This window comes from Triticum urartu, chromosome 2A, assembly GCF_056163025.1.
Source record: "Triticum urartu cultivar PI428250 chromosome 2A, HENAU_Tu73, whole genome shotgun sequence".
NCBI classification, from domain to species: domain Eukaryota; kingdom Viridiplantae; phylum Streptophyta; class Magnoliopsida; order Poales; family Poaceae; genus Triticum; species Triticum urartu.
The window spans coordinates 73,786,916-73,812,058 of NC_141874.1; the positions used below are offsets into that span (position 1 = coordinate 73,786,916).

Genomic DNA, 25,143 nt, shown 5'->3' on the forward strand with positions numbered 1-25,143 from the left:
AGACATGGATGGAAAGAGCATAACCATATGTCAAAATCATCCTTACTGAACCTACTCAAAAGAAGCATGGATCTCTCTATATCAACATAAATACATGGCACTGAAATGACAACAGGGAAATGACTTAGTGAAATTCTAAGTCCCTGAAATCAGCAACATCGCGAGAGCTACTTAGCATGCTTGTGCTAGTCACCACATTGATCACAAAAATACATGGCATACACCCCTGTAAAGATGGCATGGCATAGCCCAAAACACATGTAGGGCTCAAGCTCATATGCAGCACACATTAATCATGGCAAAAATGACAAATGCTCAAGATCTGCTAAGTAATAGGAACTAACATTATGAAGCACTCTTGCAACAGTCATTAGGGCATCGACATGGTCTCAAACAAGCATGGTGCAATGGAACAAAATGAAGAGCACATCCTAACGAACAATTTGATATATGGCACGCCCAAAATGGAGCTACGATGCCAGAGATATGATGCGATGAACATGGCTAAAAAAATAACAGAAAAGGACTTAGAGGAAAACGGGTCAACCCTAGGGTTTCGGATCCAATCCAGATCTGGGCGCACGGAAACTGAGGCAGCCGGAGCTCTCGCCGGAGTTGGGGGACGCGGTAGCCGGACTTGAGATCGCTGGATCCAGAGCTTGACGCGGCGAGGGGGCGGCGAGGAGGCCCGGGCGGAGGGCGTCGGCGTTGGCAGCAGGCAGGCGCGCCGGCGACGAGCGGCCGTCGGGCGCGGTGGCGGTGGTGCGCCAGCGGGCGGAGACGCGGCGGCGGGCGAAGTCCGGCGAGGGGCGGCGCTGGGCGCGCGGGTGACCGGGCGGTGGAGCGAGGACGCGGTGGAAGCGGGCGGCGGCTGGGCCAGCGGGGGCCGGATCTAGGCCCGCGGGCCTCGGCGGCGTGCGGGTCGGCGGCGGTGACGTGGCGGCGCGGGAGTGGCTGAGGCCGCGGGACGGACGCATCCGGTCCGATCCGGACGTGTTCAGCGGCGCGGGGAAGAAGAGGCTAGGGTTTGTACCTGAAAATTTTGGAGGAGTGCATATATTTATAGGTAGAGGGAGCTAGGAGAGTCCAAATGAGGTGCGGTTTTAGGGCATCTCCAGCCGCGCCCCCAGGAAGGCCTCCCCAGGCGTTTTTTTTTGCGCCGGCGCCGAAAAATCGGCCCAGTCGCGCCCCAGGAGCCTGATTTTCGCCGGCCTGGGCCGAAAACAGCGCCGGCGGACCCAGGCCGAACCCGGCGCGCTGGGGGCGCCCGGGGGCGCCGGGGCGAACTGTTTTGGCGCGAAACAGCCGCGGGCCCGCCGCGTCAGCGACACGGCACTCTTCTTGGCCCTTCGTCGTCCTCATCGCCTCGTTTCCCGCGACGAATCAATGCCAAAGCTGCCGCGCCGGTCAGCCTGCGCCATTGATGCCTCACGGGCGGTGCAGTGAAGACCGGATGACGCGCGTCCGTCGCCCTCCCTCGCCCACCACGCATACACATGGCGGCATGCGCACGGGTGGCGCCTCAGTCTATATAAGACGCGCCCCAGCGCACTCGGCGATCTCACACTCTCTCGCCATCGTCGTTCCTCCCTCTCCTCTCTCTCGCCGTCTCCAATTCATCACACCAATGGCCGAGCGCTTCCCAGGCGACGGCGCGGCGGCGAACGGCTTCGGCCGCCGCCATCTCCACGAGAACGAGGCTTGCCTCCTTTTCGAGGCCGAGTACCCGATCCCGCCGGACATGCGGGTGCCCGGGGCGTGGAGGATCAGCGCCGGCGGCATGCCGGTGCCCCCGGTACCCACCGGCGCGGCGCGGCATGCGGAGATCGCACGCATCCGCTCGTCCCTGCCGCGTGCGGTGAGGGAGGGGCCACGGTATGTCCCCGACAGCCCGCTCTGGGAGCCTTATTTCCGCCGCCGTCACGCCGAGCAACTCGAGGCCACCAACGGCGTCGTGCCCTCCGGCAGGCTCAACGCCGCCGGCCGGCGTCGGTGGTGGGGCATGCCCGGGCGCACGTTGGAGGCCGTCCTCGAGTACATCGAGGGCGGCAAAACGCCGCGCCTCGAGTACCCCGCTCCCCGTTCCTTCTCACGCCGTCGGGGAAGCTCCTGGACCCCGAGGCGCATGGAGACCGGGGGGTCCTCCTCCTCGTCCGGCAGCTCTCCCTGCCTCCACCTCCGCCCCGTCAAGCCGGAGCCCCAGGGCACGCCTGTCAGCGCGCGCACCCGCAGCTCCGGCGTCCGCATCGGCGACAACGCCTCCCCCACCGGCCGCTTCGTCCTCGTCGAGCCCAAGACGGAGCCCGGCCTCCCCGCGGAGTACGAGGAGATAGCCCGGCGCGGCTTCTCCGACAAGGACGCCCTGCGGTGGGCGCGGGACGACTACCTCCGCGACGAGATGGTCCGGCAGCGCCGAGCCCTGGAGGAGATCGCCGCCCGCAAGCGTGGGCGCGAGGACGAGCACGACATCGTGGTCCTCGACAGCAACGACGACGACGACGCCCCCGGACCGTCCAACCCGCCGCGCCAACCGGGGGAGGGATGCAGCAGGGACGGCGGAGGCGTAGGCGGGGGCGACGACGACGACGACGGCGGTGACTACACGCGGTTCTACAGCCTCCTCAGCATGTAGAACCGCGTGGGCGGGCGGCGAGGGAGACGGCGGGGGTAGACCGCGGTAGTTTTTCCCTTTTTTATAAAGTATGTTTAAATTTGAACGAACTCGCCGATGTTTGCGTTAAATTTGAGTCGTGTTTGCGCCGTATTTGACTTTTTTAAAACCCGTGGGGGGCCGCGACTGGGGGGCATCACGCCCCCAGTGCGCGGTTTAGCGCCGGTGCGCCCCCAGGGGGCGATTTTTTGCCCCTCCAGGGGGGACAATGGCTGGAGATGCCCTTAGGCCACGCGATCATGATCGAACGGCCGAGAGGATGGAGGGGGTTTGTATGGGTTTTGGGCCACTTTGGAGGGGTGTTGGGCTGCAACACACACGAGGCCTTTACAGTTCCCCGGTTAACCGTTGGAGTATCAAACGAACTCCAAATGGCATGAAACTTGACAGGCGGTCTACCGGTGGTGTACCAAGGCCGCTTGGCAAGTCTTGGTCCAATCCGAGAATGTTTAACACTCGCACACGAAAAGAGGCAAAAGGGGGGCGCTGGAGGACGTAGGAGTGCCGGAATGCAAAACGGACAACGGGGAAAATGCTCGGATGCATGAGACGAATATGTATGCAAATGAGATGCACATGATGACATGATATGAAATGCATGACATGAACAAAATGCAAAACGAAGACAAAACCCAACCACGAGGGAATATCATAACTTAGAGCCGAAAATGGGAAGAGTTGGAATACAAATATGGCAAGTTACATACGGGGCGTTACAGCCTGTTCCCTAGGGCGGTATAAACGACATGGTTGAGTTACCCATGCCCGCATTGATGAGAATCCCGCAATAAAGGGACATGATCTCTGTTTCGACAAGATGTGCCAATAACAACCGCGTCTCGAAGCGTGGAATGGCAGAAGAAAAATGGTTCGAAATTGTAACCGGAAAGACGCGATGTCGTGTTGGAAAAATGCTGTCAACAGATTGGATTCGTGCAAATATTATATTCTCTCTACGGTTGTGTATGGTGTGCGTAACAGGTCAGGATAATAACATTGCATTCAAAGACTATCTTGGAGTTCGGAGAAAGGGGAACCCACCTTACAATGCCGAAGATAATCAGCGCGCCGGACTCCTCGTCATTGAAAGCCAGGTTCAGGGGCTACTGAGGGAGTCCTGGACTAAGGGGTCCTCAGGCGTCCGGCCTGTTATCCATGAGCCAGACTGATGGGCTGTGAAGATATGAAGGACGAAGACTGCACCGTGTCCGGATTGGACTCTACTTGGCGTGGAAGGCAAACTTGGCGACTGAAGATTCCTTCTCATGTAGCCGACTCCATGTAAACCCTAAATCCCCTCGATGTCTATATAAACCGAAGGGGCTAGTCCGGAAAGGACAACATATATACTCATTATCATATTCCTAGGCTAGACTTCTAGGGTTTAGCCATTACGATCTCGTGGTAGATCAACTCTTATAATACTTATATTCATCAAGATCAATCAAGCAGGAAGTAGGGTATTACCTCCATAGAGAGGGCTCGAACCTGGGTAAACATCGTGTCCCCCGTCTCCTGTTATCATCGATTCTAGACGCATAGTTCGGAACCCCCTACCCGAGATCCGCCGGTTTTGACACCGGCACCCAGGATTACAATGGCAAGCGCTAAGTTCATGGAGTAAATTAAGCAATCAGGCGCTTAGAGCAGGCAGAAAAAGGATCCTGCTTGCCTACTTCCTCCCCATGCTCCCATCCGTACTCCCGCTTCATCCAATGGCTGTCTTTTTTTTCTTTTTCCTTTTAATCGAATCATCTCCCCCCTGATTTTAAGGGGGTGGGGTCGGACTTTATTTTGTTCCAATCAAATCAAGCCAGTATGCGGGAGTACGGATGAGTGCACGCGCGGTGAGTAGCCAAGTCTCGTCCGCAGAAAAATAGGCAAGCGCTCGACGCCTCATTTGATCCAGCTTATCTATTTCCTCTCCATGCTTCCATTCGTATTTTCACTTTATTCTATGGCTGTTTTTTTTTCTAATCTAATCATCCCCTGATTTTAACGGGATGAGCGTACGCGTGGGGCGTAGGCAAAGTCTCGCCCGTAAATCTAATCAGGATTCAACGAATTAACTGCTAATTAGCCGTGAATCTAATCCTAGCGCTCGTTCTAAGCGCCCGCGTTGGACAAGCCTAAGCCGCATGGACGTGCATATGCATGCTGCCTGCAGAATTAATTCGCGCCGTTCATTTCAGGTAGGTACAGCAAAGGCACGCGTGTGGTGTGCTGTGTCTCATGCATCCTCCATCACAGCTCACTCCATAGGCTCCCATGACGCCACGTCTCGTCGGCAACCACCGTACCTGAGCGTAAAACCAACGGCCTGAGTACCAAGGAGATGCGCAACGCAAGGGTCGATCCAGTCCAGAGCTAGCTCCTACACCAAGGCCAAGTGGACGATCGATAAAGCGACATGTGGTGGCCGTCGTCGCTGCTGTACCCGCCGCCGTCGTCGGCCTTCGTGACGGCCATGTCGGTGGTGTCGTTCGCATCGCTGGCGTCCGCGGGCCTCTCGGAGCTCCGCGGCCAGCACATGGCCTACTCCAAGTTCTGGCACGTCGTGTCTGGACAGCAGCAGAAGAAGGGGGGCACCGGTGGCGCGCAGCTTCCGGGCCGTGACGGGATGCTGGTGGCCTACGCGCCGGCTCTAGTCGCCGCCGCCGCGTCCTTCGTCATCGCGGGTGCCGTGGAAGGGTTGCGCGCGGAGCTCCTCGCCGCCGCGCTCGCCGTCCACTTCCTCAAGCGTGTCCTCGAGGTAATATTATGATTCAAGAAGGTCTTGCTTCAAAATTCACGCTGGAATTCTTTCTTCAAGACACTCGATCTTTTCGGGAAAAAAAGATATACTACTAACGTAGAACTGGTCTTTAATTAGGTGCTGCTAAAAGTGTTGCAAATCATGTACTTCAACCGTGTTTTTAACCCAAAACGAGACATGTTATAGAAGTGGGGTTCACATCTTCGCTGAAATTTGACAGGAAAATTAGGAATTTTAGTGCATTCAGGTCAATCTATTGTGGTGGCGCATTAATTTGAACCAAATTTAAACAAAATCCAAACTTATTTCGTCAAACTTTAGTTGAATTGGAGTTGAATATTTTCTCTCATTTGACTGAAAAATGGGAAGCAAAATCAAGGAAGAGAAATCTCTGTGTTTTCAATGGTAGTTGAAACCTGAAAATAGACTAAAAAACCTTCACAATAATTTGATGATATCCAATTTTTATAGGTTTATTGAAAACAAATCGTGTTCCAGTAAAGGCATGAATATTGTTCCATTCCAAAATAAGTTGGACCGCTACTTAACTTGCTCTTTTACAAGGTACTCTTCATCCACCGGTACAGTGGAAACATGCCACTCAACACCGCGCTCACCATCTCCTCCAGCTACCTGCTCAGCGCCATCACCATGATCTACGCACAGCACCTCGCCGTCGAACTACCTGACCCTTCAACCAACCTCCTCTACCCAGGTGTGCTCCTCTTTGCCGTTGGCATCGCCGGCAACTTCTACCACCACTACCTCCTCTCGCAACTCAGGAAGGGAGGTGACGGTGATAAAGGGTACAAGATCCCCAAAGGAGGGCTCTTCGAGTTCGTCACCTGCCCGCACTACCTCTTCGAGATCACTGGATTCTTCGGGTTCGCGATGATCTCGCAGACGGTTTATGCGCTCGCCATGGCCTCCGGCACGGCAGCCTACCTCGTGGGCCGAAGCTTCGCCACCCGGAGATGGTACGAATCCAAGTTCGAGGAGTTCCCAGCGAGCATCAAGGCTCTGGTGCCCTATATCTTGTAGTGAGCCAACTAATTGGTTGACAGCCGGATTGTCTATTTACAAGCAGTCTCATGTTTATCTAACCTCGGCGACCATTCTAAGCCTTTGTGTCTGTCGACATCTGAATCGATCGTCCGTAATCTCATCTCACTTCATACATAAACTACTGACTAAAAATAAAATTAATTGCTATACTGCACACGCTGAAAAAACATAGCTTGCAGAATGTTCGTTCTTCATGTTTGAAAGAATTATGAAATTATGATCCATACATTAGACCGTAAGGGAGTATAATTTCGATTTTCCTCCCTTACGGCGCACCTAGCTGAAGTACTAAAATCTATAAAGAAGTAAAATTTATCCTCCACCGTCCAAAATCTCTCCTAATCTCCCTAAATATGCTCACTCCCGCCGCGGCTGAGTAAAAGTGGTGGCCTCTCTTTCTCCCACCATCCTGCCGCCCTGTCTCCCGCCGCCGCAGCCACCATGCCCCGCCGCCTCCACCGATGACCGTCTCTCTGGCTGGAATGGATAGCCCGGTCCCTTCCCACACCCCGCCGGCCACTGACACTGGCTTGTCGCTACCGGAAATCACCCACGCACAGCCGCCCGCGCCGAAGAAAACTTTGGGGATGAAAAAAAATCAATGGGTTCAAACTCCTCCTCCAACCGCGGGAATGGCATCTGATGAGGGGACTGAAGGAAATATGCCCTAGAGGCAATAATAATGTTATTATTTTATTTCCTTATATCATGATAAATGTTTATTATTCATGCTAGAATTGTATTATCCGGAAACATAATACTTGTGTGAATACATAGACAAACTAAACGTCATTAGTATGCCTCTACTTGACTAGCTCGTTAATCAAAGATGGTTATGTTTCCTAACCATAGACATGTGTTGTCATTTGATTAACGGGATCACATTATTAGGAGAATGATGTGATTGACATGACCCATTCCATTAGCTTAGCACCCGATCGTTTAGTATGTTGCTATTGTTTTCTTCATGACTTATACATGTTCCTATGACTATGAGATTATGCAACTCCCGTTTGCCGGAGGAACACTTTGTGTGCTACCAAACGTCACAACGTAACTGGGTGATTATAAAGGAGCTCTACAGGTGTCTCCAAAGGTAAATGTTGGGTTGGCGTATTTCAAGATTAGGATTTGTCACTCCGATTGTCGGAGAGGTATCTCTGGGCCCTCTCGGTAATGCACATCACATAAGCCTTGCAAGCATTGCAACTAATGCGTTAGTTGCGAGATGATGTATTACGAAACAAGTAAAGAGACTTGCCGGTAACGAGATTGAACTAGGTATTGAGATACCGACGATCGAATCTCGGGCAAGTAACATACCGATGACAAAGGGAACAACGTATGTTGTTATGCGGTGTGACCGATAAAGATCTTCGTAGAATATGTGGGAGCCAATATGAGCATCCAGGTTCCGCTATTGGTTATTGACCGGAGACATGTCTCGGTCATGTCTACATTGTTCTCGAACCCGTAGGGTCCGCACGCTGAAGGTTTCGATGACAGTTATATTATGAGTTTATGAGTTTTGATGTACCGAAGTTAGTTTGGAGTCCCAGATGTGATCACGGACATGACGAGGAGTCTCGAAATGGTCGAGACATAAAGATTGATATATTGGACGGCTATATTCGGACACCGGAAGTGTTCCGGGTGATTTCGGAGAAAATCAGAGAGCCGGAGGGTTACCGGAACCTCCCCGGGAGAAGTAATGGGCCATATGGGCCTTAGTGGAGAGAGAGAAGGGCAGCCAGGGTGGGCCGCACGCCTCCTCCCCCCTGGTCCGAATTGGACTAGGAGAGGGGGGGCGACGCCCCCCTTTCCTTCTCCATCCCCACTTCCTTCCCCCTCCTAGTAGGAGTCCTACTCCAACTAGGAGGAGGACTCCTCCTTGGTGCGCCATAGGGCCGGCCGGCCTCCTCCCCTTGCTCCTTTATATACGGGGGTGGGGGGCACCCCTAGACACACAAGTTGATCCACGTGATCGTTTTGTTGGCCGTGTGCGGTGCCCCCTTCCACCATAATCCTCGATAATATTGTAGTGGTGCTTAGGCGAAGCCCTGCGACAGTTGAACATCAAGATCGTCACCACGCCGTCGTGCTGACGGAATTCTTCCCCGACACTTTGCTGGATCGGAGTCCGGGGATCGTCATCAAGCTGAATGTGTGCTAGAACTTGGAGGTACCGTACGTTCGGTACTTGGATCGGTCGGATCGGGAAGACGTACGACTACTTCCTCTACGTTGTGTCAACACGTCCGTTGCCGGTCTACGAGGGTACGTAGACAAGACTCTCCCCTCTCGTTGCTATGCATCACCATGATCTTGCGTGTGCGTAGGAAATTTTTTGAAATTACTACGTTCCCCAACAGTGGTATTAGAGCCTAGGTTTTATGTGTTGATGTTATATGCACGAGTAGAACACAACTGAGTTGTGGGCGATATAAGTCATACTGCTTACCAGCATGTCATACTTTGGTTCGGCGGTATTGTTGGACGAAGCGGCCCGGACCGACATTACGCATACGCTTACGCGAGACCGGTTCTCCTGACGTGCTTTGCACAAAGGTTGCTAGCGGGTGTCAGTTTCTCCAACTTTAGTTGAACCGAGTGTGGCTACGCCCGGTCCTTGCGAAGGTTAAAACAGCACCAACTTAACAAACTATCGTTGTGGTTTTGATGCGTAGGTAAGATTCGTTCTTGCTTAAGCCCGTAGCAGCCACGTAAAACTTGCAACAACAAAGTAGAGGACGTCTAACTTGTTTTTGCAGGGCATGTTGGGATGTGATATGGTCAAGACATGATGCTCAATTTTATTGTATGAGATGATCATGTTTTGTAACCAAGTTATCGGCAACTGGCAGGAGCCATATGGTTGTCGCTTTATTGTATGCAATGCAATTGCGTTGTAATGCTTTACTTTATCACTAAGCGGTAGCGATAGTCGTGGAAGCATAAGTTTGGCGAGACGACAACGATGCTACGATGGTGATCAAGGTGTCGCGCCGGTGACGATGGTGATCATGACGGTGCTTCGAAGACGGAGATCACAAGCACAAGATGATGATGGCCATATCATATCACTTATATTGATTGCATGTGATGTTTATCTTTTATGCATCTTATCTTGCTTTGTTTGACGGTAGCATTTTAAGATGATCTCTCACTAATTATCAAGAAGTGTTCTCCCTGAGTATGCACCGTTGCGAAAGTTCTTCGTGCTGAGACACCACGTGATGATCAAGTGTGATAGGCTCTACGTTCAAATACAACGGGTGCAAAACAGTTGCACACACGGAATACTCAGGTTATACTTGACGAGCCAAGCATATACAGATATGGCCTCGGAACACGGAGACCGAAAGGTCGAGCGTGAATCATATAGCAGATATGATCAACATAGTGATGTTCACCAATGAAACTAATCCATCTAACGTGATGATCGGACATGTTTTAGTTGATTTGGATCACGTAATCACTTAGAGGATTAGAGGGATGTCTATCTAAGTGGGAGTTCTTTAGTAATATGATTAATTGAACCTAAATTTATCATGAACTTAGTACCTGATAGTATCTTGCTTGTTTATGTTTGATTGTAGATAGATGGCCCGTGCTGTTGTTCCATTGAATTTTAATGCGTTCCTTGAGAAAGCAAAGTTGAAAAATGATGGTAGCAATTACACGGAGTGGGTCCGTAACTTAAGGATTATCCTCATTGTTGCACAGAAGAATTACGTCCTGGAAGCACCGCTGGGTGCCAGGCCTGCTACTAGAGCAACACCAGATGTTATGAACGTCTGGCAGAGCAAAGCTGATGACTACTCGATAGTTTAGTGTGCCATGCTTTACGGCTTAGAATTGGGACTTCAACGACGTTTTGAACGTCATGGAGCATATGAGATGTTCCAGGAGTTGAAGTTAATATTTCAAGCAAATGCCCGGATTGAGAGATATGAAGTCTCCAATAAGTTCTATAGCTGCAAGATGGAGGTGAACAGTTCTGTCAGTGAGCATATACTCAAAATGTCTGGATATAATAATCACTTGATTCAATTGGGAGTTAATCTTCCAGATGATTGCGTCATTGACAGAATTCTCCAATCACTGCCACCTAGCTACAAGAGCTTCGTGATGAACTATAATATGCAAGGGATGAATAAGACTATTCCCGAGCTCTTCGCAATGCTGAAAGCTGCGGAGATAGAAATCAAGAAGGAGCATCAAGTGTTGATGGTCAACAAGACCACTAGTTTCAAGAAAAAGGGCAAAGGGAAGAAGGGGAATTTTAAAAAGAACAGCAAGCAAGTTGCTACTCAAGAGAAGAAACCCAAACCTGGACCTAAGCCTGAAACTGAGTGCTTCTACTGCAAGCAGACTGGTCACTGGAAGCGGAACTGCCCCAAGTATTTGGTGGATAAGAAAGATGGCAAGGTGAACAAAGGTATATGTGATATACATGTTATTGATGTGTACCTTACTAATGCTCGCAGTAGCACCTGGGTATTTGATACTGGTTCTGTTGCTAATATTTGCAACTCGAAACAGGGACTACGGATTAAGCGAAGATTGGCTAAGGACGAGGTGACGATGCGCGTGGGAAATGGTTCTAAAGTCGATGTGATCGCGGTCGGCACGCTACCTCTACATCTACCTTCTGAATTAGTATTAGACCTAAATAATTGTTATTTGGTGCCAGCGTTGAGCATGAAAATTATATCTGGATCTTGTTTGATGCGAGACGGTTATTCATTTAAATCAGAGAATAATGGTTGTTATATTTATATGAGTAATATTTTTTATGGTCATGCACCCTTAAAGAGTGGTCTATTCTTATTAAATCTCGATAGTAGTGACACACATATTCATAATGTTGAAACCAAAAGATGCAGAGTTGATAATGATAGTGCAACTTATTTGTGGCACTGCCGTTTGGGTCATATCGGTGTAAAGCGCATGAAGAAACTCCATACTGATGGACTTTTGGAACCACTTGATTATGAATCACTTGGTACTTGCGAACCGTGCCTTATGGGTAAGATGACAAAAACACCGTTCTCCGGTACTATGGAGAGAGCAACAGATTTGTTGGAAATCATACATACAGATGTATGTGATCCGATGAATGTTGAGGCTCGTGGCGGATATCGTTATTTTCTCACCTTCACAGATGACTTAAGCAGATATGGCTATATCTACTTAATGAAACATAAGTCTGAAACGTTTGAAAAGTTCAAAGAATTTCAGAGTGAAGTTGAAAATCATCGTAACAAGAAAATAAAATTCCTACGATCTGATCGTGGAGGAGAATATTTGAGTTACGAGTTTGGTGTACATTTGAAACAATGTGGAATAGTTTCGCAACTCACGCCACCCGGAACACCACAGCGTAATGGTGTGTCCGAACGTCGTAATCGTACTTTACTTGATATGGTGTGATCTATGATGTCTCTTACTAATTTACCACTATTGTTTTGGGGTTATGCTCTAGAGATGGCCGCATTCATGTTAAATAGGGCACCATCAAAATCCGTTGAGACGATGCCTTATGAACTGTGGTTTGGCAAGAAACCAAAGTTGTCGTTTCTGAAAGTTTGGGGTTGCGATACTTATGTGAAAAAGCTTCAACCTGATAAGCTCGAACCCAAATCGGAGAAATGTGTCTTCATAGGATATCCAAAGGAAACTATTGGATACACCTTCTATCACAGATCCGAAGGCAAGACTTTTGTTGCTAAATAAGGAAACTTTCTAGAGAAGGTGTTTCTCTCGAAAGAAGTGAGTGGGAGGAAAGTAGAACTTGATGAGGTAACTGTACCTGCTCCATTATTGGAAAGTAGTACATCACAGAAACCAGTTTCTATGACACCTACACCAATTAGTGAGGAAGCTAATGATGAAGATCATGAAACTTCAGAAAAAGATACTACTGAACCTTGTAGCTCAACCAGAGTAAGATCCGCACCATAGTGGTACGGTAATCCTGTTCTAGAAGTCATGCTACTAGATCATGATGAACCTACGAACTATGGAGAAGCGATGGTGAGCCCAGATTCCGCAAAATGGCTTGAAGCCATGAAATCTGAGATGGGATCCATGTATGAGAACAAAGTATGGACTTTGGTTGACTTGCCCAATGATCGGCAAGCAATTGAGAATAAATGGATTTTCAAGAAGAAGATTGACGCTGATGGTAATGTTACTGTCTACAAAGCTCGACTTGTCGCAAAAGGTTTTCGGCAAGTTCAAGGGATTGACTACGATGAGACCTTCTCACCTGTAGCGATGCTTAAGTCTGTCCGAATCATGTTAGCAATTGCCGCATTTTATGATTATGAAATTTGGCAGATGGATGTCAAAACTGCATTCCTGAATGGATTTCTGAAAGAAGAGTTGTATTGTATATGATGCAGCCGGAAGGTTTTGTCGGTCCAAAGGGAGCTAACAAAGTGTGCAAGCTCCAGCGATCCATTTATGGACTGGTGCAAGCCTCTCGGAGTTGGAATAAACGCTTTGATAGTGTGATCAAAGCATTTGGTTTTATACAGACTTTTGGAGAAGCCTGTATTTACAAGAAAGTGAGTGGGAGCTCTGTAGCATTTCTGATATTATATGTAGATGACATATTACTAATCGGAAATGATATAGAATTTCTGGATAGCATAAAGGGATACTTGAATAAGAGTTTTTCAATGAAAGACCTCGGTGAAGCTGCTTACATATTGGGCATTAAGATCTATAGAGACAGATCAAGACGCTTAATTGGACTTTCACAAAGCACATACCTTGACAAAGTTTTGAAAAAGTTCAAAATGGATCAAGCAAAGAAAGGATTCTTGCCTGTGTTACAAGGTGTGAAATTGAGTAAGACTCAATGCCCGACCAATGCAGAAGATAGAGAGAAAATGAAAGATGCTCCCTATGCTTCAGCCATAGGCTATATCATGTATGCAATGCTGTGTACCAGACCTGATGTGTGTCTTGCTATAAGTCTAGCAGGGAGGTACCAAAGTAATCCAGGAGTGGATCACTGGACATCGGTCAAGAACATCCTGAAATACCTGAAAAGGACTAAGGATATGTTTCTCATATATGGAGGTGACAAAGAGCTCATCGTAAATGGTTACGTTGATGCAAGCTTTGACACTGATCCGGACAATTCTAAATCGCAAACCGGATACGTGTTTACATTAAACGGTGGAGCTGTCAGTTGGTGCAGTTCTAAACAAAGCGTTGTGGCGGGATCTACATGTGAAGCGGAGTACATAGCTGCTTCGGAAGCAGCAAACGAATGAGTCTCGATGAAGGAGTTCATATCCGATCTAGGTGTCATACCTAGTGCATCGGGTCCAATGAAAATCTTTTGTGACAATACTGGTGCAATTGCCTTGGCAAAGGAATCCAGATTTCACAAGAGAACCAAGCACATCAAGAGACGCTTCAATTCCATCCGGGATCTAGTCCAGGTGGGAGACATAGAGATTTGCAGGATACATACGGATGTGAATTTTGCAGACCCATTGACTAAGCCTCTTCCACGAGCAAAACATGATCAGCACCAAAGCTCCATGGGTGTTAGAATCATTACTGTGTAATCTAGATTATTGACTCTAGTGCAAGTGGGAGACTGAAGGAAATATGCCCTAGAGGCAATAATAATGTTATTATTTTATTTCCTTATATCATGATAAATGTTTATTATTCATGCTAGAATTGTATTATCCGGAAACATAATACTTGTGTGAATACATAGACAAACTAAACGTCACTAGTATGCCTCTACTTGACTAGCTCGTTAATCAAAGATGGTTATGTTTCCTAACTGTTAGAATAAAACGCTAATGCAAGATCATAGACGACACACCGAGGCACGATATTTGTTAACGAGGTTCACCAATATGGCTACATCCCCGGGGCATGACTACGGGCGCTCCTCCCCAAGATACTGCAACACCGGCCGCCTGGGCGCCGGCACAAGCCGTCGGCTCCCCCGCGTACCTGTTGCTATCAAGTCGTCATAGGTTACAACGTGTGGTGCCCCTCCGTATATAAGAGGCCTAGGATACAAGTGTTCGACTCCTACACAACTCGTACCTAACCACACCAATTACAACTCCAAGTCCACGTAACCCCTTGCATACATAATATTCGGACACAAATATAACAAACTCCACCTTGGCGAATATTCTCCACCACTTAGAAGTCGTCCATGCTCGAACCTCCATGTACTCCGGACTTGGGTTGTCTCCTTCATAGCTTACTGAGAGCTACCCGACGGGCCAGACCCGCCGCCACCGTGAGACTCCACTGCTACTCTTGCAGCTCCACTCCCCATGACTCCACCTGCAATAGTGCTCCCTTGCAACTTGTAAAGATGCGAAGCCGTCCTCTCTCCTATCATCATAGTCACCCCATCTTCCATGATTTCCATGGTCTTCGTATCCCGATCACAACGGAATTCCATACCACCATCATGAAGAACACCAAGCGAAATTAGATTCCTCCTTAGCCCTGGCACATGCCTGACTCCCCGAAGCATCCGCTCAACTCCGTCAAACATCTTGATTTTGATGTCACCTACTCCAGCAACACGATAACCTGTATCATCGCCCACATAGGCTAAACCAAACTCACCAGACTTGTACGAAGAGAACCACTCCCTGTTGGGTGTCGCATGAAAAGAGCAAGCTGAATCCAACATCCACGCTTCAGCTTTTGTTGACCGCATGTTTGATACTACGAGAACATCACTATTGCTGTCTGAGTCATCACCATGAGTAGCCACATTAGCACTTGCCCCACCCTTCAGTTCTGGGCATTCCCTCTTTATATGTCCCCAGTCCTTGCACCTGTAGCACTGCACCTTTTTCTTCTTTTTCTTCTCTGCCTCTTGTCCCTTCCTGATCTGATAACCTTTAACTGCCAACCCCAAACCTTGAGTACTCTCCTCTGTAGCATTCTTTTGCTTCCTCAACTCATGCCCAAGCAACGCTGCAGTGACTTCCTCATTATTGACAGTTGTCTTTCCATGTGTCAATGTAATGACCAAATGCTCATAGGACGGTGGCAACGAAACAAGAATAAGTAGTGCCTTATCCTCGTCCTCAATCTTCACATCTAGACGCGCTAGATCCGTGACCAACTGATTAAAGGCATTCACATGCTCCACAAGATCCGACCCCTCCTGCATCTTCAGCCCATAGAACTTTTGCTTCAAATACAGCTTATTGGTCGCTGACTTGGACATATAACGATTTGCCAACTTGTCCCAAATTCCCTTAGGAGTATCTTCGTCCATGACATGATACATGACCTGATCCACAAGACAAAGCCGTATGGTAGCGGCCGCCTGCACTTGCATATCCTCCCACGCATCGTTGTCAACCTTGGCCGGCTTCGTCTCCTGCAAACCCTTCAAGATTCCCTGCTGCGCCGGAATATCCTTGACTCTTGTCTGCCATAGACCGAAGTTACCCATGCCATCGAATTTCTCCAAATCAAACCTGGTGAATCCCGGCGCCATGCCGAGCCGCGATCTAACTGACCTGTTGCCGCCGGTCTGACCGCCCTTGTTTTCTTCTGCGACTTCCTCACGAAAAAGATCACTGATCCCGTATTCCTCGTCTGAAGCCACGCCGCAGTCCACGATCTAACCAAGAAATCTGACCCGCACTATCCTTGTCCGCCCTTCAGAAAATTCTGTGAAGCTCAACTTGCAGATTAACAAGTTACCTGCCGAACCTACTCCAAATTTTCCCGAACTTGCAGACAATTGTTTTGGTGCCTTCGCTGCCTAGCGTCGCCAGCCTTTTATTACCTCTGGGTTAGCCGGCCTTAGCTTTTCCTCTCAGACACGGAAAACCGAGTTCCAGGCTTCCACGACTTGCAACGAGACCCTGATCCGGAGTCCAGAGCCAACAGTCATGGACCCAACATGCACGCACAAAAGATCTCCAGAAACCGTATACACATCCAACAGTGCACCTACCATGCCCAGGCTAGGCACTAGTCCATCACCATCACGGTTTACGCACTGCCCCAGATAGACGTACATGATTCCTTTCAAAAATCCAAACCGAACATGCATGCTTGCTAATCTTCTGGACTCTTTCCTCGCGCGCTGCACGCCCCGCCGAGTCCTGCTAATGCACGCAGCTCAGCGCGTCTGTCTCACGTAGCTGCCCACGTGGAGACCAACTGTCGTACACATCCGACCGGCCGTCGCGCGTACCCTGCCGTGGCTTTCCTTTCCTCTATCCGCGTCGCCTCGGAAAAACTCGCCGCTGATCTTGATGACAACTTCTGCCATATCTCTTTTCTTGGTTCTCGTCAGCTATCTGTAACAGCCCTGTCACACGTACCCATCTCACGTCAACCCTGCCGTAACAGTCGCCACCTCGCGCATCATCCGTGCACGAGCCGTGCCGTACCCTGGCCATCCACGTCGCCGACACAATCCGTCCGCAGTGCCGCGCCGCTGCCCTTGTACAACACCAAGCGCATCATCTCGATGCTCTCACACTCCGATCTATCCGGCCGTCCCCCACGTCTGGTCGTCGGTCTGATCGTGAGCCGAATCCGTCGCCTCCGCAACGTCATCAACAGCCACTACGCCGGTCCGATCGCCATGTCTAGCCGACCCTTACCGACTGCAGCCCATCGAACGGTCCAGGCCGCCTGCCCGAAGTGTCCGACACCACCGACCGCCTCCGCGATCGCCGCCATGCTCCACCTTGCACCAATCGGACGTTCCATGGCACCCGTCGAGCATGATCCTCGTACCTCCGGATGATCTTCCGCACAGCCTTCTCGCAACCTTGCTCATGATACCACTTGTTAGAATAAAACGCTAATGCAAGATCATAGACGACACACTGAGGCACGATATTTGTTAACGAGGTTCACCAATATGGCTACATCCCCGGGGCATGACTACAGGCGCTCCTCCCCAAGATACCGCAACACCGGCCGCCCGGGCACCGGCACAAGCCGTCGGCTCCCCCGCGTACCTGTTGCTATCAAGTCGTCGTAGGTTACAACGTGTGGTGCCCCTCCGTCTATAAGAGGCCTAGGATACAAGTGTTCGACTCCTACACAACTCGTACCTAACCACACCAATTACAACTCCAAGTCCACGTAACCCCTTGCGTACATAATATTCGGACACAAATATAACACTAACCATAGACATGTGTTGTCATTTGATTAACAGGATCACATTATTAGGAGAATGATGTGATTGACATGACCCATTCCATTAGCTTAGCACCCGATCGTTTAGTATGTTGCTATTGCTTTCTTCATGACTTATACATGTTCCTATGACTATGATATTATGCAACTCCCGTTTGCCGGAGGAACACTTTGTGTGCTACCAAACGTCACAACGTAACTGGGTGATTATAAAGGAGCTTTACAGGTGTCTCCAAAGGTAAATGTTGGGTTGGCGTATTTCAAGATTAGGATTTGTCACTCCGATTGTCGGAGAGGTATCTCTGGGCCCTCTCGGTAATGCACATCACATAAGCCTTGCAAGAATTGCAACTAATGAGTTAGTTGCGAGATGATGTATTACGAAACAAGTAAAGACACTTGCCGGTAACGAGATTGAACTAGGTATTGAGATACTGGCAATCCAATCTCGGGCAAGTAACATACCGATGACAAAGGGAACAACGTATGTTGTTATGCGGTCTGACCGATAAAGATCTTCGTAGAATATGTGGGAGCCAATATGAGCATCCATGTTCCGCTATTGGTTATTGACCGGAGACATGTCTCGGTCATGTCTACATTGTTCTCGAACCCGTAGGGTCCGCACGCTTAAGGTTTCAATGACAGTTATATTATGAGTTTATGAGTTTTGATGTACCGAAGTTAGTTCGGAGTCCCGGATGTGATCACGGACATGATGAGGAGTCTCAAAATGGTCGAGACATAACGATTGATATATTGGACGGCTATATTCGGACACCGGAAGTGTTCCAGATGATTTCGAAAAAAACCGGAGAGCCGGAGGGTTACCGGAACCTCCCCGGGAGAAGTAATGGGCCATATGGGCCTTAGTGGAGAGAGAGAAGGGCAGCCAGGGTGGGCCGCGCGCCTCCCCCTGGTCTGAATTGGACTAGGAGAGGGGGAGCTGCGCCCCCCTTTCCTTCTCCCTCCCCACTTCCTTCCCCCTCCTAGTAGGAGTCCTACTCCTACTAGGAGGAGGACTCCTCCTTGGTGTGCCATAGAGCCGGCCGGCCTCCTCCCCTTGCTCCTTTATATACGGGGGCAGGGGCACCCCTAGACACACAAGTTGATCCACATGATCATTTTCTTAGCCGTGTGCGGTGCCCCCTTCCACCATAATCCTCGATAATATTGTAGTGGTGCTTAGGAGAAGCCCTGCGACAGTTGAACATCAAGATCGTCACCACGCCGTCGTGCTGAGGGAATTCTTCCCCGACACTTTGCTGGATCGGGGTCCGGGGATCGTCATCGAGCTGAATGTGTGCTAGAACTCGGAGGTACCGTACGTTCGGTACTTGGATCGGTCGGATCGGGAAGACGTACGACTACTTCCTCTACGTTGTGTCAACACTTCCGTTGTCGGTCTACGAGGGTACGTAGACAACACTCTCCCCTCTCGTTGCTATGCATCACCATGATCTTGCGTGTGCGTAGGAAATTTTTTGAAATTACTACGTTCCCCAACAGGGACCACTTCTCTGGCCATGGCTTGTGTCGGAGTGTGTTCTCCGGACACTAGGGATCTAGGATATCCTGTATTTGTGCGTTCGGCCAGGGGCTAAACGGCTAGTCAATCCACTACCAAAGGAACACAAGGAAACAAGGACACAATGGATTTTATATACAGGTCTGGGCTGCCATGTTAGCATAAAACCCTACATCCTGTTGGTATTCATATAATCTGCGAAATACAAGTGCTCAAGTTGTCGGGGGATGTCCTCCGGGTAGGCTCAAGGAAACAAGTTAACATTTTAAAACATCAGGACGGCTCAAGTCCTTCAAGTCGGCTGGCCCTCCAGCCGGCTCCCCCCGATGGAGGACGGCTGGGCGCGGCTCCTCGCCCGGGCTGGCTGGCCGCAGCCGGCAGCCAGCGGGGCAAGCACCCGTCAAACCCAAGTGTACGACAAGACACCCACCACGTCGTGGAGAGTCTGGCTCGCGGGCAATTGCGGCATCTCCCGCGATGTTGCACACCTCTCCACTCGCGTGGAGGTGCTGACCACCAGCTCCAGCACTAGTGCGAGGCGGCTGCTCGCTCCTACTAGGAGAACCTGCTCCGCACAACAGTGCAGAGCCTGTACGCGCCCATCGCAATTGGCATGGACCCCAATGTTGTCACAATCGAACTTGAGGAGACGCGCAAGCGTCTGCTCGACAAGGATATAGAGCTTTCCACCATGCAGTGGCGACAATAAGGGGTACAAGATCCCCAAAGCCGGGCTTTTCCAGACTTGTACTAAATGTGTGTGCAATTTCATCACAAAAAGAATGTACTTTGATCTTTATGATATGGATGAGATACATATTACCATGCAAAAAAAACATTTTGGTGTGAGCTGTAAAAAATTATGTACTTTTCTTGTGAATAGTACATGTGGTAGAAATATGTCATTTTGTCATTTTTTTAGCTTGTATAAAAAAGTATATGGCCATGATACTTTGCAAACAAATAATAGTACACATTCAATGTATGTGTGTATTTTCTTTCTAGTTTTATTACGCACCTATGTCTGGAGCATGCTCCTGTAACAAAAATGGAGTTGTGCCCCGTGTTAGGCCAACTCTACCGCGCGACCCTAAACGGATGTCCGTTTTGTCTGTATTCTATCTGTTTGGGTAGGACAATGGGGTCGTGTCCGGGGATGCGGTGGCCGTGCGCCCAACGCGCGGTCGCATCCATTTGCACCATCCTGTCTATCAGGGCCAAAAAATATCCATATTTTCAGCAAAACTAGTTTGCATGTTCAAATATTTGTCTGAAAATTAAAATAGTTTTACAATCCAATTAAAATTGTCTTTAATAAAATAGTTTTACAACCAAATCGAAATTGTCTTGACTGAACATAAAATGAACCAATACATCTATTGGTTGCCAATGTGATCCCACACGTGCTCAACCAAGTCATTTTGAAGATTCAAATGAGTGTGCCAATTACGCATCTCACAGTGGAATTGGAGAAACTGTTCAAATGTGGCCGGATTTTGGTGCAGGGGCTCAATATTTTCACCTTGATAATCAAAATCTTGGTCGAAAATACTCTCATCACGCTCGTTCTCGATGATCATGTTGTGCATGATCAAACAAGCAGTCATCACCTCCCAAAGCTTCCTTTCATCGCATGACAGTGCAGGGTTTCAAACGATACCCCAACGGGATTGAAGCACACCAAAAGAACGTTCCACATCCTTTTTAACACTCTCTTGCATTTGGGAAAATCTCTTTCTCTTCTCACCTTGGGGTTTCGAGATTGTCTTCACAAAAGTTGACCACTGAGGATATATACCATCAGCTAGATAGTATCCCTTGCTATACTGGTGGCTGTTGATCTCAAAGTTGACAGGTGAGGAGTGGCCTTCTGCAATCCTCGTGAAGACTGGAGAACGCTGCAGCACGTTGATATCATTGTGAGAACCTGCCATGCCGAAGAAAGAATGCCATATCCAAAGATCCTGCGATGCCACCGCTTCTAATATGACAGTGACCCGTTGACATGCCCCTTGTACTGGCCCTGCCAAGCAAATAGACAGTTCTTCCACTCCCAGTGCATACAATATATGCTGCCAAGCATGCCCGGAAAGCCTCTAACTGCATTGGTCACCAACAATCTCTCTGTATCAGCGGCAGTTGGCTGCCTCAAGTACTCTGGGCCAAACACCTCGATCACAGCCTGGCAAAACTTGTACATTGACATTAGACATGTTGTCTCACTCATACGCACATACTCATCCACCAGGTGCATTTCTGGTAAGAGGAGAATCCAAGCTTGCCAAGGGCATCCGTCTTGCACTCGAATTATGGGTCATGAGCAACCACACCCTCTCGGATACGATTAAACACATGCCTTGCCATACGAAAACGGCGACGAAATTTATCTGGCTTGAAAAGCGAAGTGTTCGCAAAGTAATCGGCATAGAGCAGGGCGTGGCCTCTCTCCCTGTTGCGGTTCAGGTTAGGGGCACGGCCAGGGATTGACCCCCTGTACCGAGGAAGCTGCCGTTGAATGTGGTCGTGGACGACCAGTGCAGCCACCACAAGATCTTCATCCGACGACGACGAATCGTCCGATGAACAAAGGAAGTGATGGAAGAAAAACTCGTCTCCACTGTCCATACCTTCATGGGCAAAATGTCGAACACTTTGCGGTCGTGGTGGGGAAGAGGCCGCGATGATCACCTCGACACAGCAGGGGTGGTTGCCGGCCGACTACTGGCTGCTCTGGAGCTCTCGTCGGAAGCTGTCGAGACCGCCGTGGTACGTCACCGGCGGTCGTGTCCCCTCTGCCACCGGCAAAGACGGCGACGGCCAAACCTCCTCCGATCGACGGCCAAAACTACGGCGAAAGCGCGGGCATGGTGGCAGCCATGTCGAGACGTGGTATGGTAGGGACGGCCGGGGGCTGCGTGGTGAGGAGGCGGCCGGAGAATAGCGGCGGCATCGGCGGCGGGGCGGGGTGGGAGAGAGAGGATGGAAGCGTTGTGAGCGGAGGGACTGCAAGTGTCCCCGACAGACGGGCCACGGGGGACAAGGGCGTGCGTCGAGACCGTCCGCACACGTCTGTTTCACCTCAAATCGAACGTAAATTTGGACCGGAGATGGGTCGAAAACAGACGGAATCCGAACATTTGTCCGTTTAAGGCCGTGCATAGGGCCGTGCTATTCATCTGTTTTACCTCAAACGGACGCGCGCGGACAAGATTGGGTCGAGCGGTGGAGTTGGCCTTAGATCGAGTCACACAGCCATCTCGAACGTGATGGAAGAAGCCGGACACGCGCCTAGCGCGCCCGGCGGCACGTGGCCAAGGCAAAGTGACTCCGCGCGCCAGACACGATGACGACGCAGCCCATGACCTCCGGGCGGCTCGCGCGCGTCGCTCGCTCACTGAGCTCCGTGCACGTACGCGCGTCCATGGTCAGCGCCATCGCCGACCCAGGCCGTCTATAAATCCACGCGCCCCGAAGGCCGGAGTAGATCACATCACAGAGCACGAAGAAGATTTCTAGTCAGCTGAACCGAACCAGTAGATCCTCCCAGGCCTCCCTCGTCACCGACTCGCCGACCGATCGCCATGGCGCAGGCCGAGCGCGAGTGCATGCGCGTGGTCATGTTCCCGTGGCTGGCGCACGGCCACATCAACCCGTACCTCGAGCTGGCCAAGCGCCTCGTCGCCGCCAGCCCCGACGACCACCTCGACGTCGTCGTGCACCTCGTCTCCACGCCGGCCAACCTCGCGCCCCTCGCGCACCACCAGACGGACAGGATCAGGCTCGTCGAGCTCCACCTCCCGGCGCTCCCCGGCCTCCCGCCCGCGCTGCACACCACCAAGGGCCTCCCCGCCCACCTCATGCCGGCCCTCAAGCGCGCCTGCGACCTCGCCGCGCCACGCTTCGGCGCGCTTCTCGACCAGCTCTGCCCGGACATTGTCGTCTACGACTTCCTCCAGCCGTGGGCGCCGCTCGAGGCCGCGGCGCGCGGCGTGCCTGCCGTCCACTTCAACACCTTCAGCGCCGCCGCCAAGGCATTCGTCGTCCATTGCCTCAAGACTGAACGGGCTCCCAGCGCCTTCCCCTTCGAGACCATCAGCCTCGGCGGCGCTGACGAGGACGCCAAGTACACGGCACGGCTCATCTCCCGCGACGACGGCACAGCCATGATCCCCGAGCGCGACCGCCTGCCGCTCAGCCTGGAGCGCTCCTCCGGGTTCGTAGCCATCAAGACGTGCGCCGACATCGAGCGCAAGTACGTGGACTACCTGTCCCAGCTGGTGGGCAAGGAGGTCGTGCCCACCGGCCCGTTGCTGGTAGACTCCGGTGGCTCCGAGGCGAAGCGCGACGGCGGCCGCATCATGCGGTGGCTCGACGGCAAGGAGCCGGGCTCCGTGGTGCTCGTCTCCTTCGGCAGCGAGTACTTCATGTCGGACCGCCAGATGGCGCAGATGGCGCGCGGGCTGGAGCTCAGCAGGGTGCCCTACCTGTGGGTGGTGCGGTTCCCGAACGCGGAGGACGACGCCCGCGGCGCGGCGAGGTCCATGCCGCGGGGGTTCAAGCCCGCGCGCGGGCTGGTGGTGGAAGGGTGGGCGCCGCAGTGGCGCATCCTGTCGCACCGATCCTGCGGCGCGTTCCTGACCCACTGCGGGTGGAGCTCGGTGCTGGAGTCGATGGCGTCGGGGGTGCCGATGGTGGCGCTGCCGCTGCACATCGACCAGCCGCTGAACGCCAACCTGGCGGTGGAGCTGGGCGCGGCGGCCGCGCGCGTGAAGCAGGAGCGGTTCGGGGAGTTCAAGGCGGAGGACGTGGCGCGGGCAGTGCGCTCGGCTGTGAACGGGAGAGAGAGGGTGGCGGCGAGGCGCCGTGCGAGGGAGCTGCGGGAGGTGGTGGCGCGGAACAACGGCGACGACCGGCAGATCGCGACGCTGCTGCAGAGGATGGCGCGGCTCTGCGGCAAGGGCCAGGCCGTGCCAAATTAGTGGGCTTTTTTTCGTTTGAACGTTCTTTTGGTGTTTTTTCAGCGGTTTTAGTCGAGAATAAATAAGAGTCGGGCGCAGTGGCTGCCACAGCCCACCCGAACTCGTTTTTCTTTAGGCAAACAGCCCATCTGTACATGCCGCTCGGGCTGCCCGGGTGACTAGCTTCGGCCTTTCCAGAATGAACTAATTCCAGCCTTTTTCAGTTTCCTTCAAGAAAAAACCGGCCTTTTTCGGGAAATAACAACAGTCTGATATTCTATCAAAAAGCCCATCAGCCTAAACCTCGGCCTCCTCCTCTTCCTTGGCCACCTCCTCCTTTTTCGGTCACATCCGGATGATGCCAAATGGAGTCAGAGGCGTAGTTGAGCTCATTAAGTCCAATCGCGGCCAAGGACTCCAAAGACACTAAGAAAACACCCCCCACCCTCAAAAAAAAAAACCGCTACAACAACAAAACAAGGAAAGTACATCACCATCGGCTACCAACAATTACAATCGGCCGAAATGTTGAAGTTCTTTTTACCTTGTAGGCATTTCATCAAGCACTTGACGGCCATGACACTTGTTGCAAGCTGTGGCCGTCGCCTGCGCCGAACCAGTGATCGTAGGTCCCGCCGAAGCAACTGCACAAGGCGCTGGCCTTGGACGAGGCGTCATTGTGGCCTTCTTCATCTTCTTTGCGGCCACCTCAACGAGGGCCGCCGGCACCGCCGTTGTTTTTTTGCTCGTTTGGCTCCGACAGGAGCGTCGGGAGGGCGGCGGGCCATTGCCGGAGAGGCGGCCGCCAACCTGACCATTTTGCCACTGTTGGAGGAGGAGCTTGAACCCGGTGTTTTTTTTTTCATCCTCAAACTTTTCTTCGGCGCGGGTGGCGGTGAGTGGGTGGTTTTCGGTGGCAACAAGCCGGCGCCGGTGGCCGGTGAAGCAAGGAAAGGGTCCATGCTATCCATTCCGT

The 25,143-nt window shown here is 51.2% G+C and overlaps 1 protein-coding gene and 1 pseudogene across 1 annotated transcript; both read left to right on the forward strand.

Annotated features, from left to right (window-relative positions):
- The first annotated feature begins 4,948 nt into the window (after nucleotides 1–4,948).
- LOC147983857 (3-oxo-5-alpha-steroid 4-dehydrogenase family protein) lies at nucleotides 4,949–6,529 on the forward strand. The gene is made up of 2 exons (XM_087543172.1): nucleotides 4,949–5,423; nucleotides 5,991–6,529. Exons 1-2 carry the CDS (start codon nucleotides 5,082–5,084, stop codon nucleotides 6,465–6,467), a joined length of 819 nt encoding a protein of 272 aa, XP_087399298.1. The 5' UTR covers nucleotides 4,949–5,081; the 3' UTR covers nucleotides 6,468–6,529.
- Nucleotides 6,530–22,664: 16,135 nt separating this feature from the next.
- Nucleotides 22,665–24,390, forward strand: LOC147983858 (UDP-glucosyltransferase 29 pseudogene; annotated as a pseudogene).
- Nucleotides 24,391–25,143: the final 753 nt, after the last annotated feature.

Excerpts from the sequence above, each read along its gene's own strand:
- LOC147983857 (XM_087543172.1), top strand. The coding sequence starts at position 5,082 with ATGTGGTGGCCGTCGTCGCTGCTGTACCCGCCGCCGTCGTCGGCCTTC. Across the intron at positions 5,424-5,990 it reads TCCTCAAGCGTGTCCTCGAG|GTACTCTTCATCCACCGGTA; the intron begins GTAATATTATGA and ends CTCTTTTACAAG.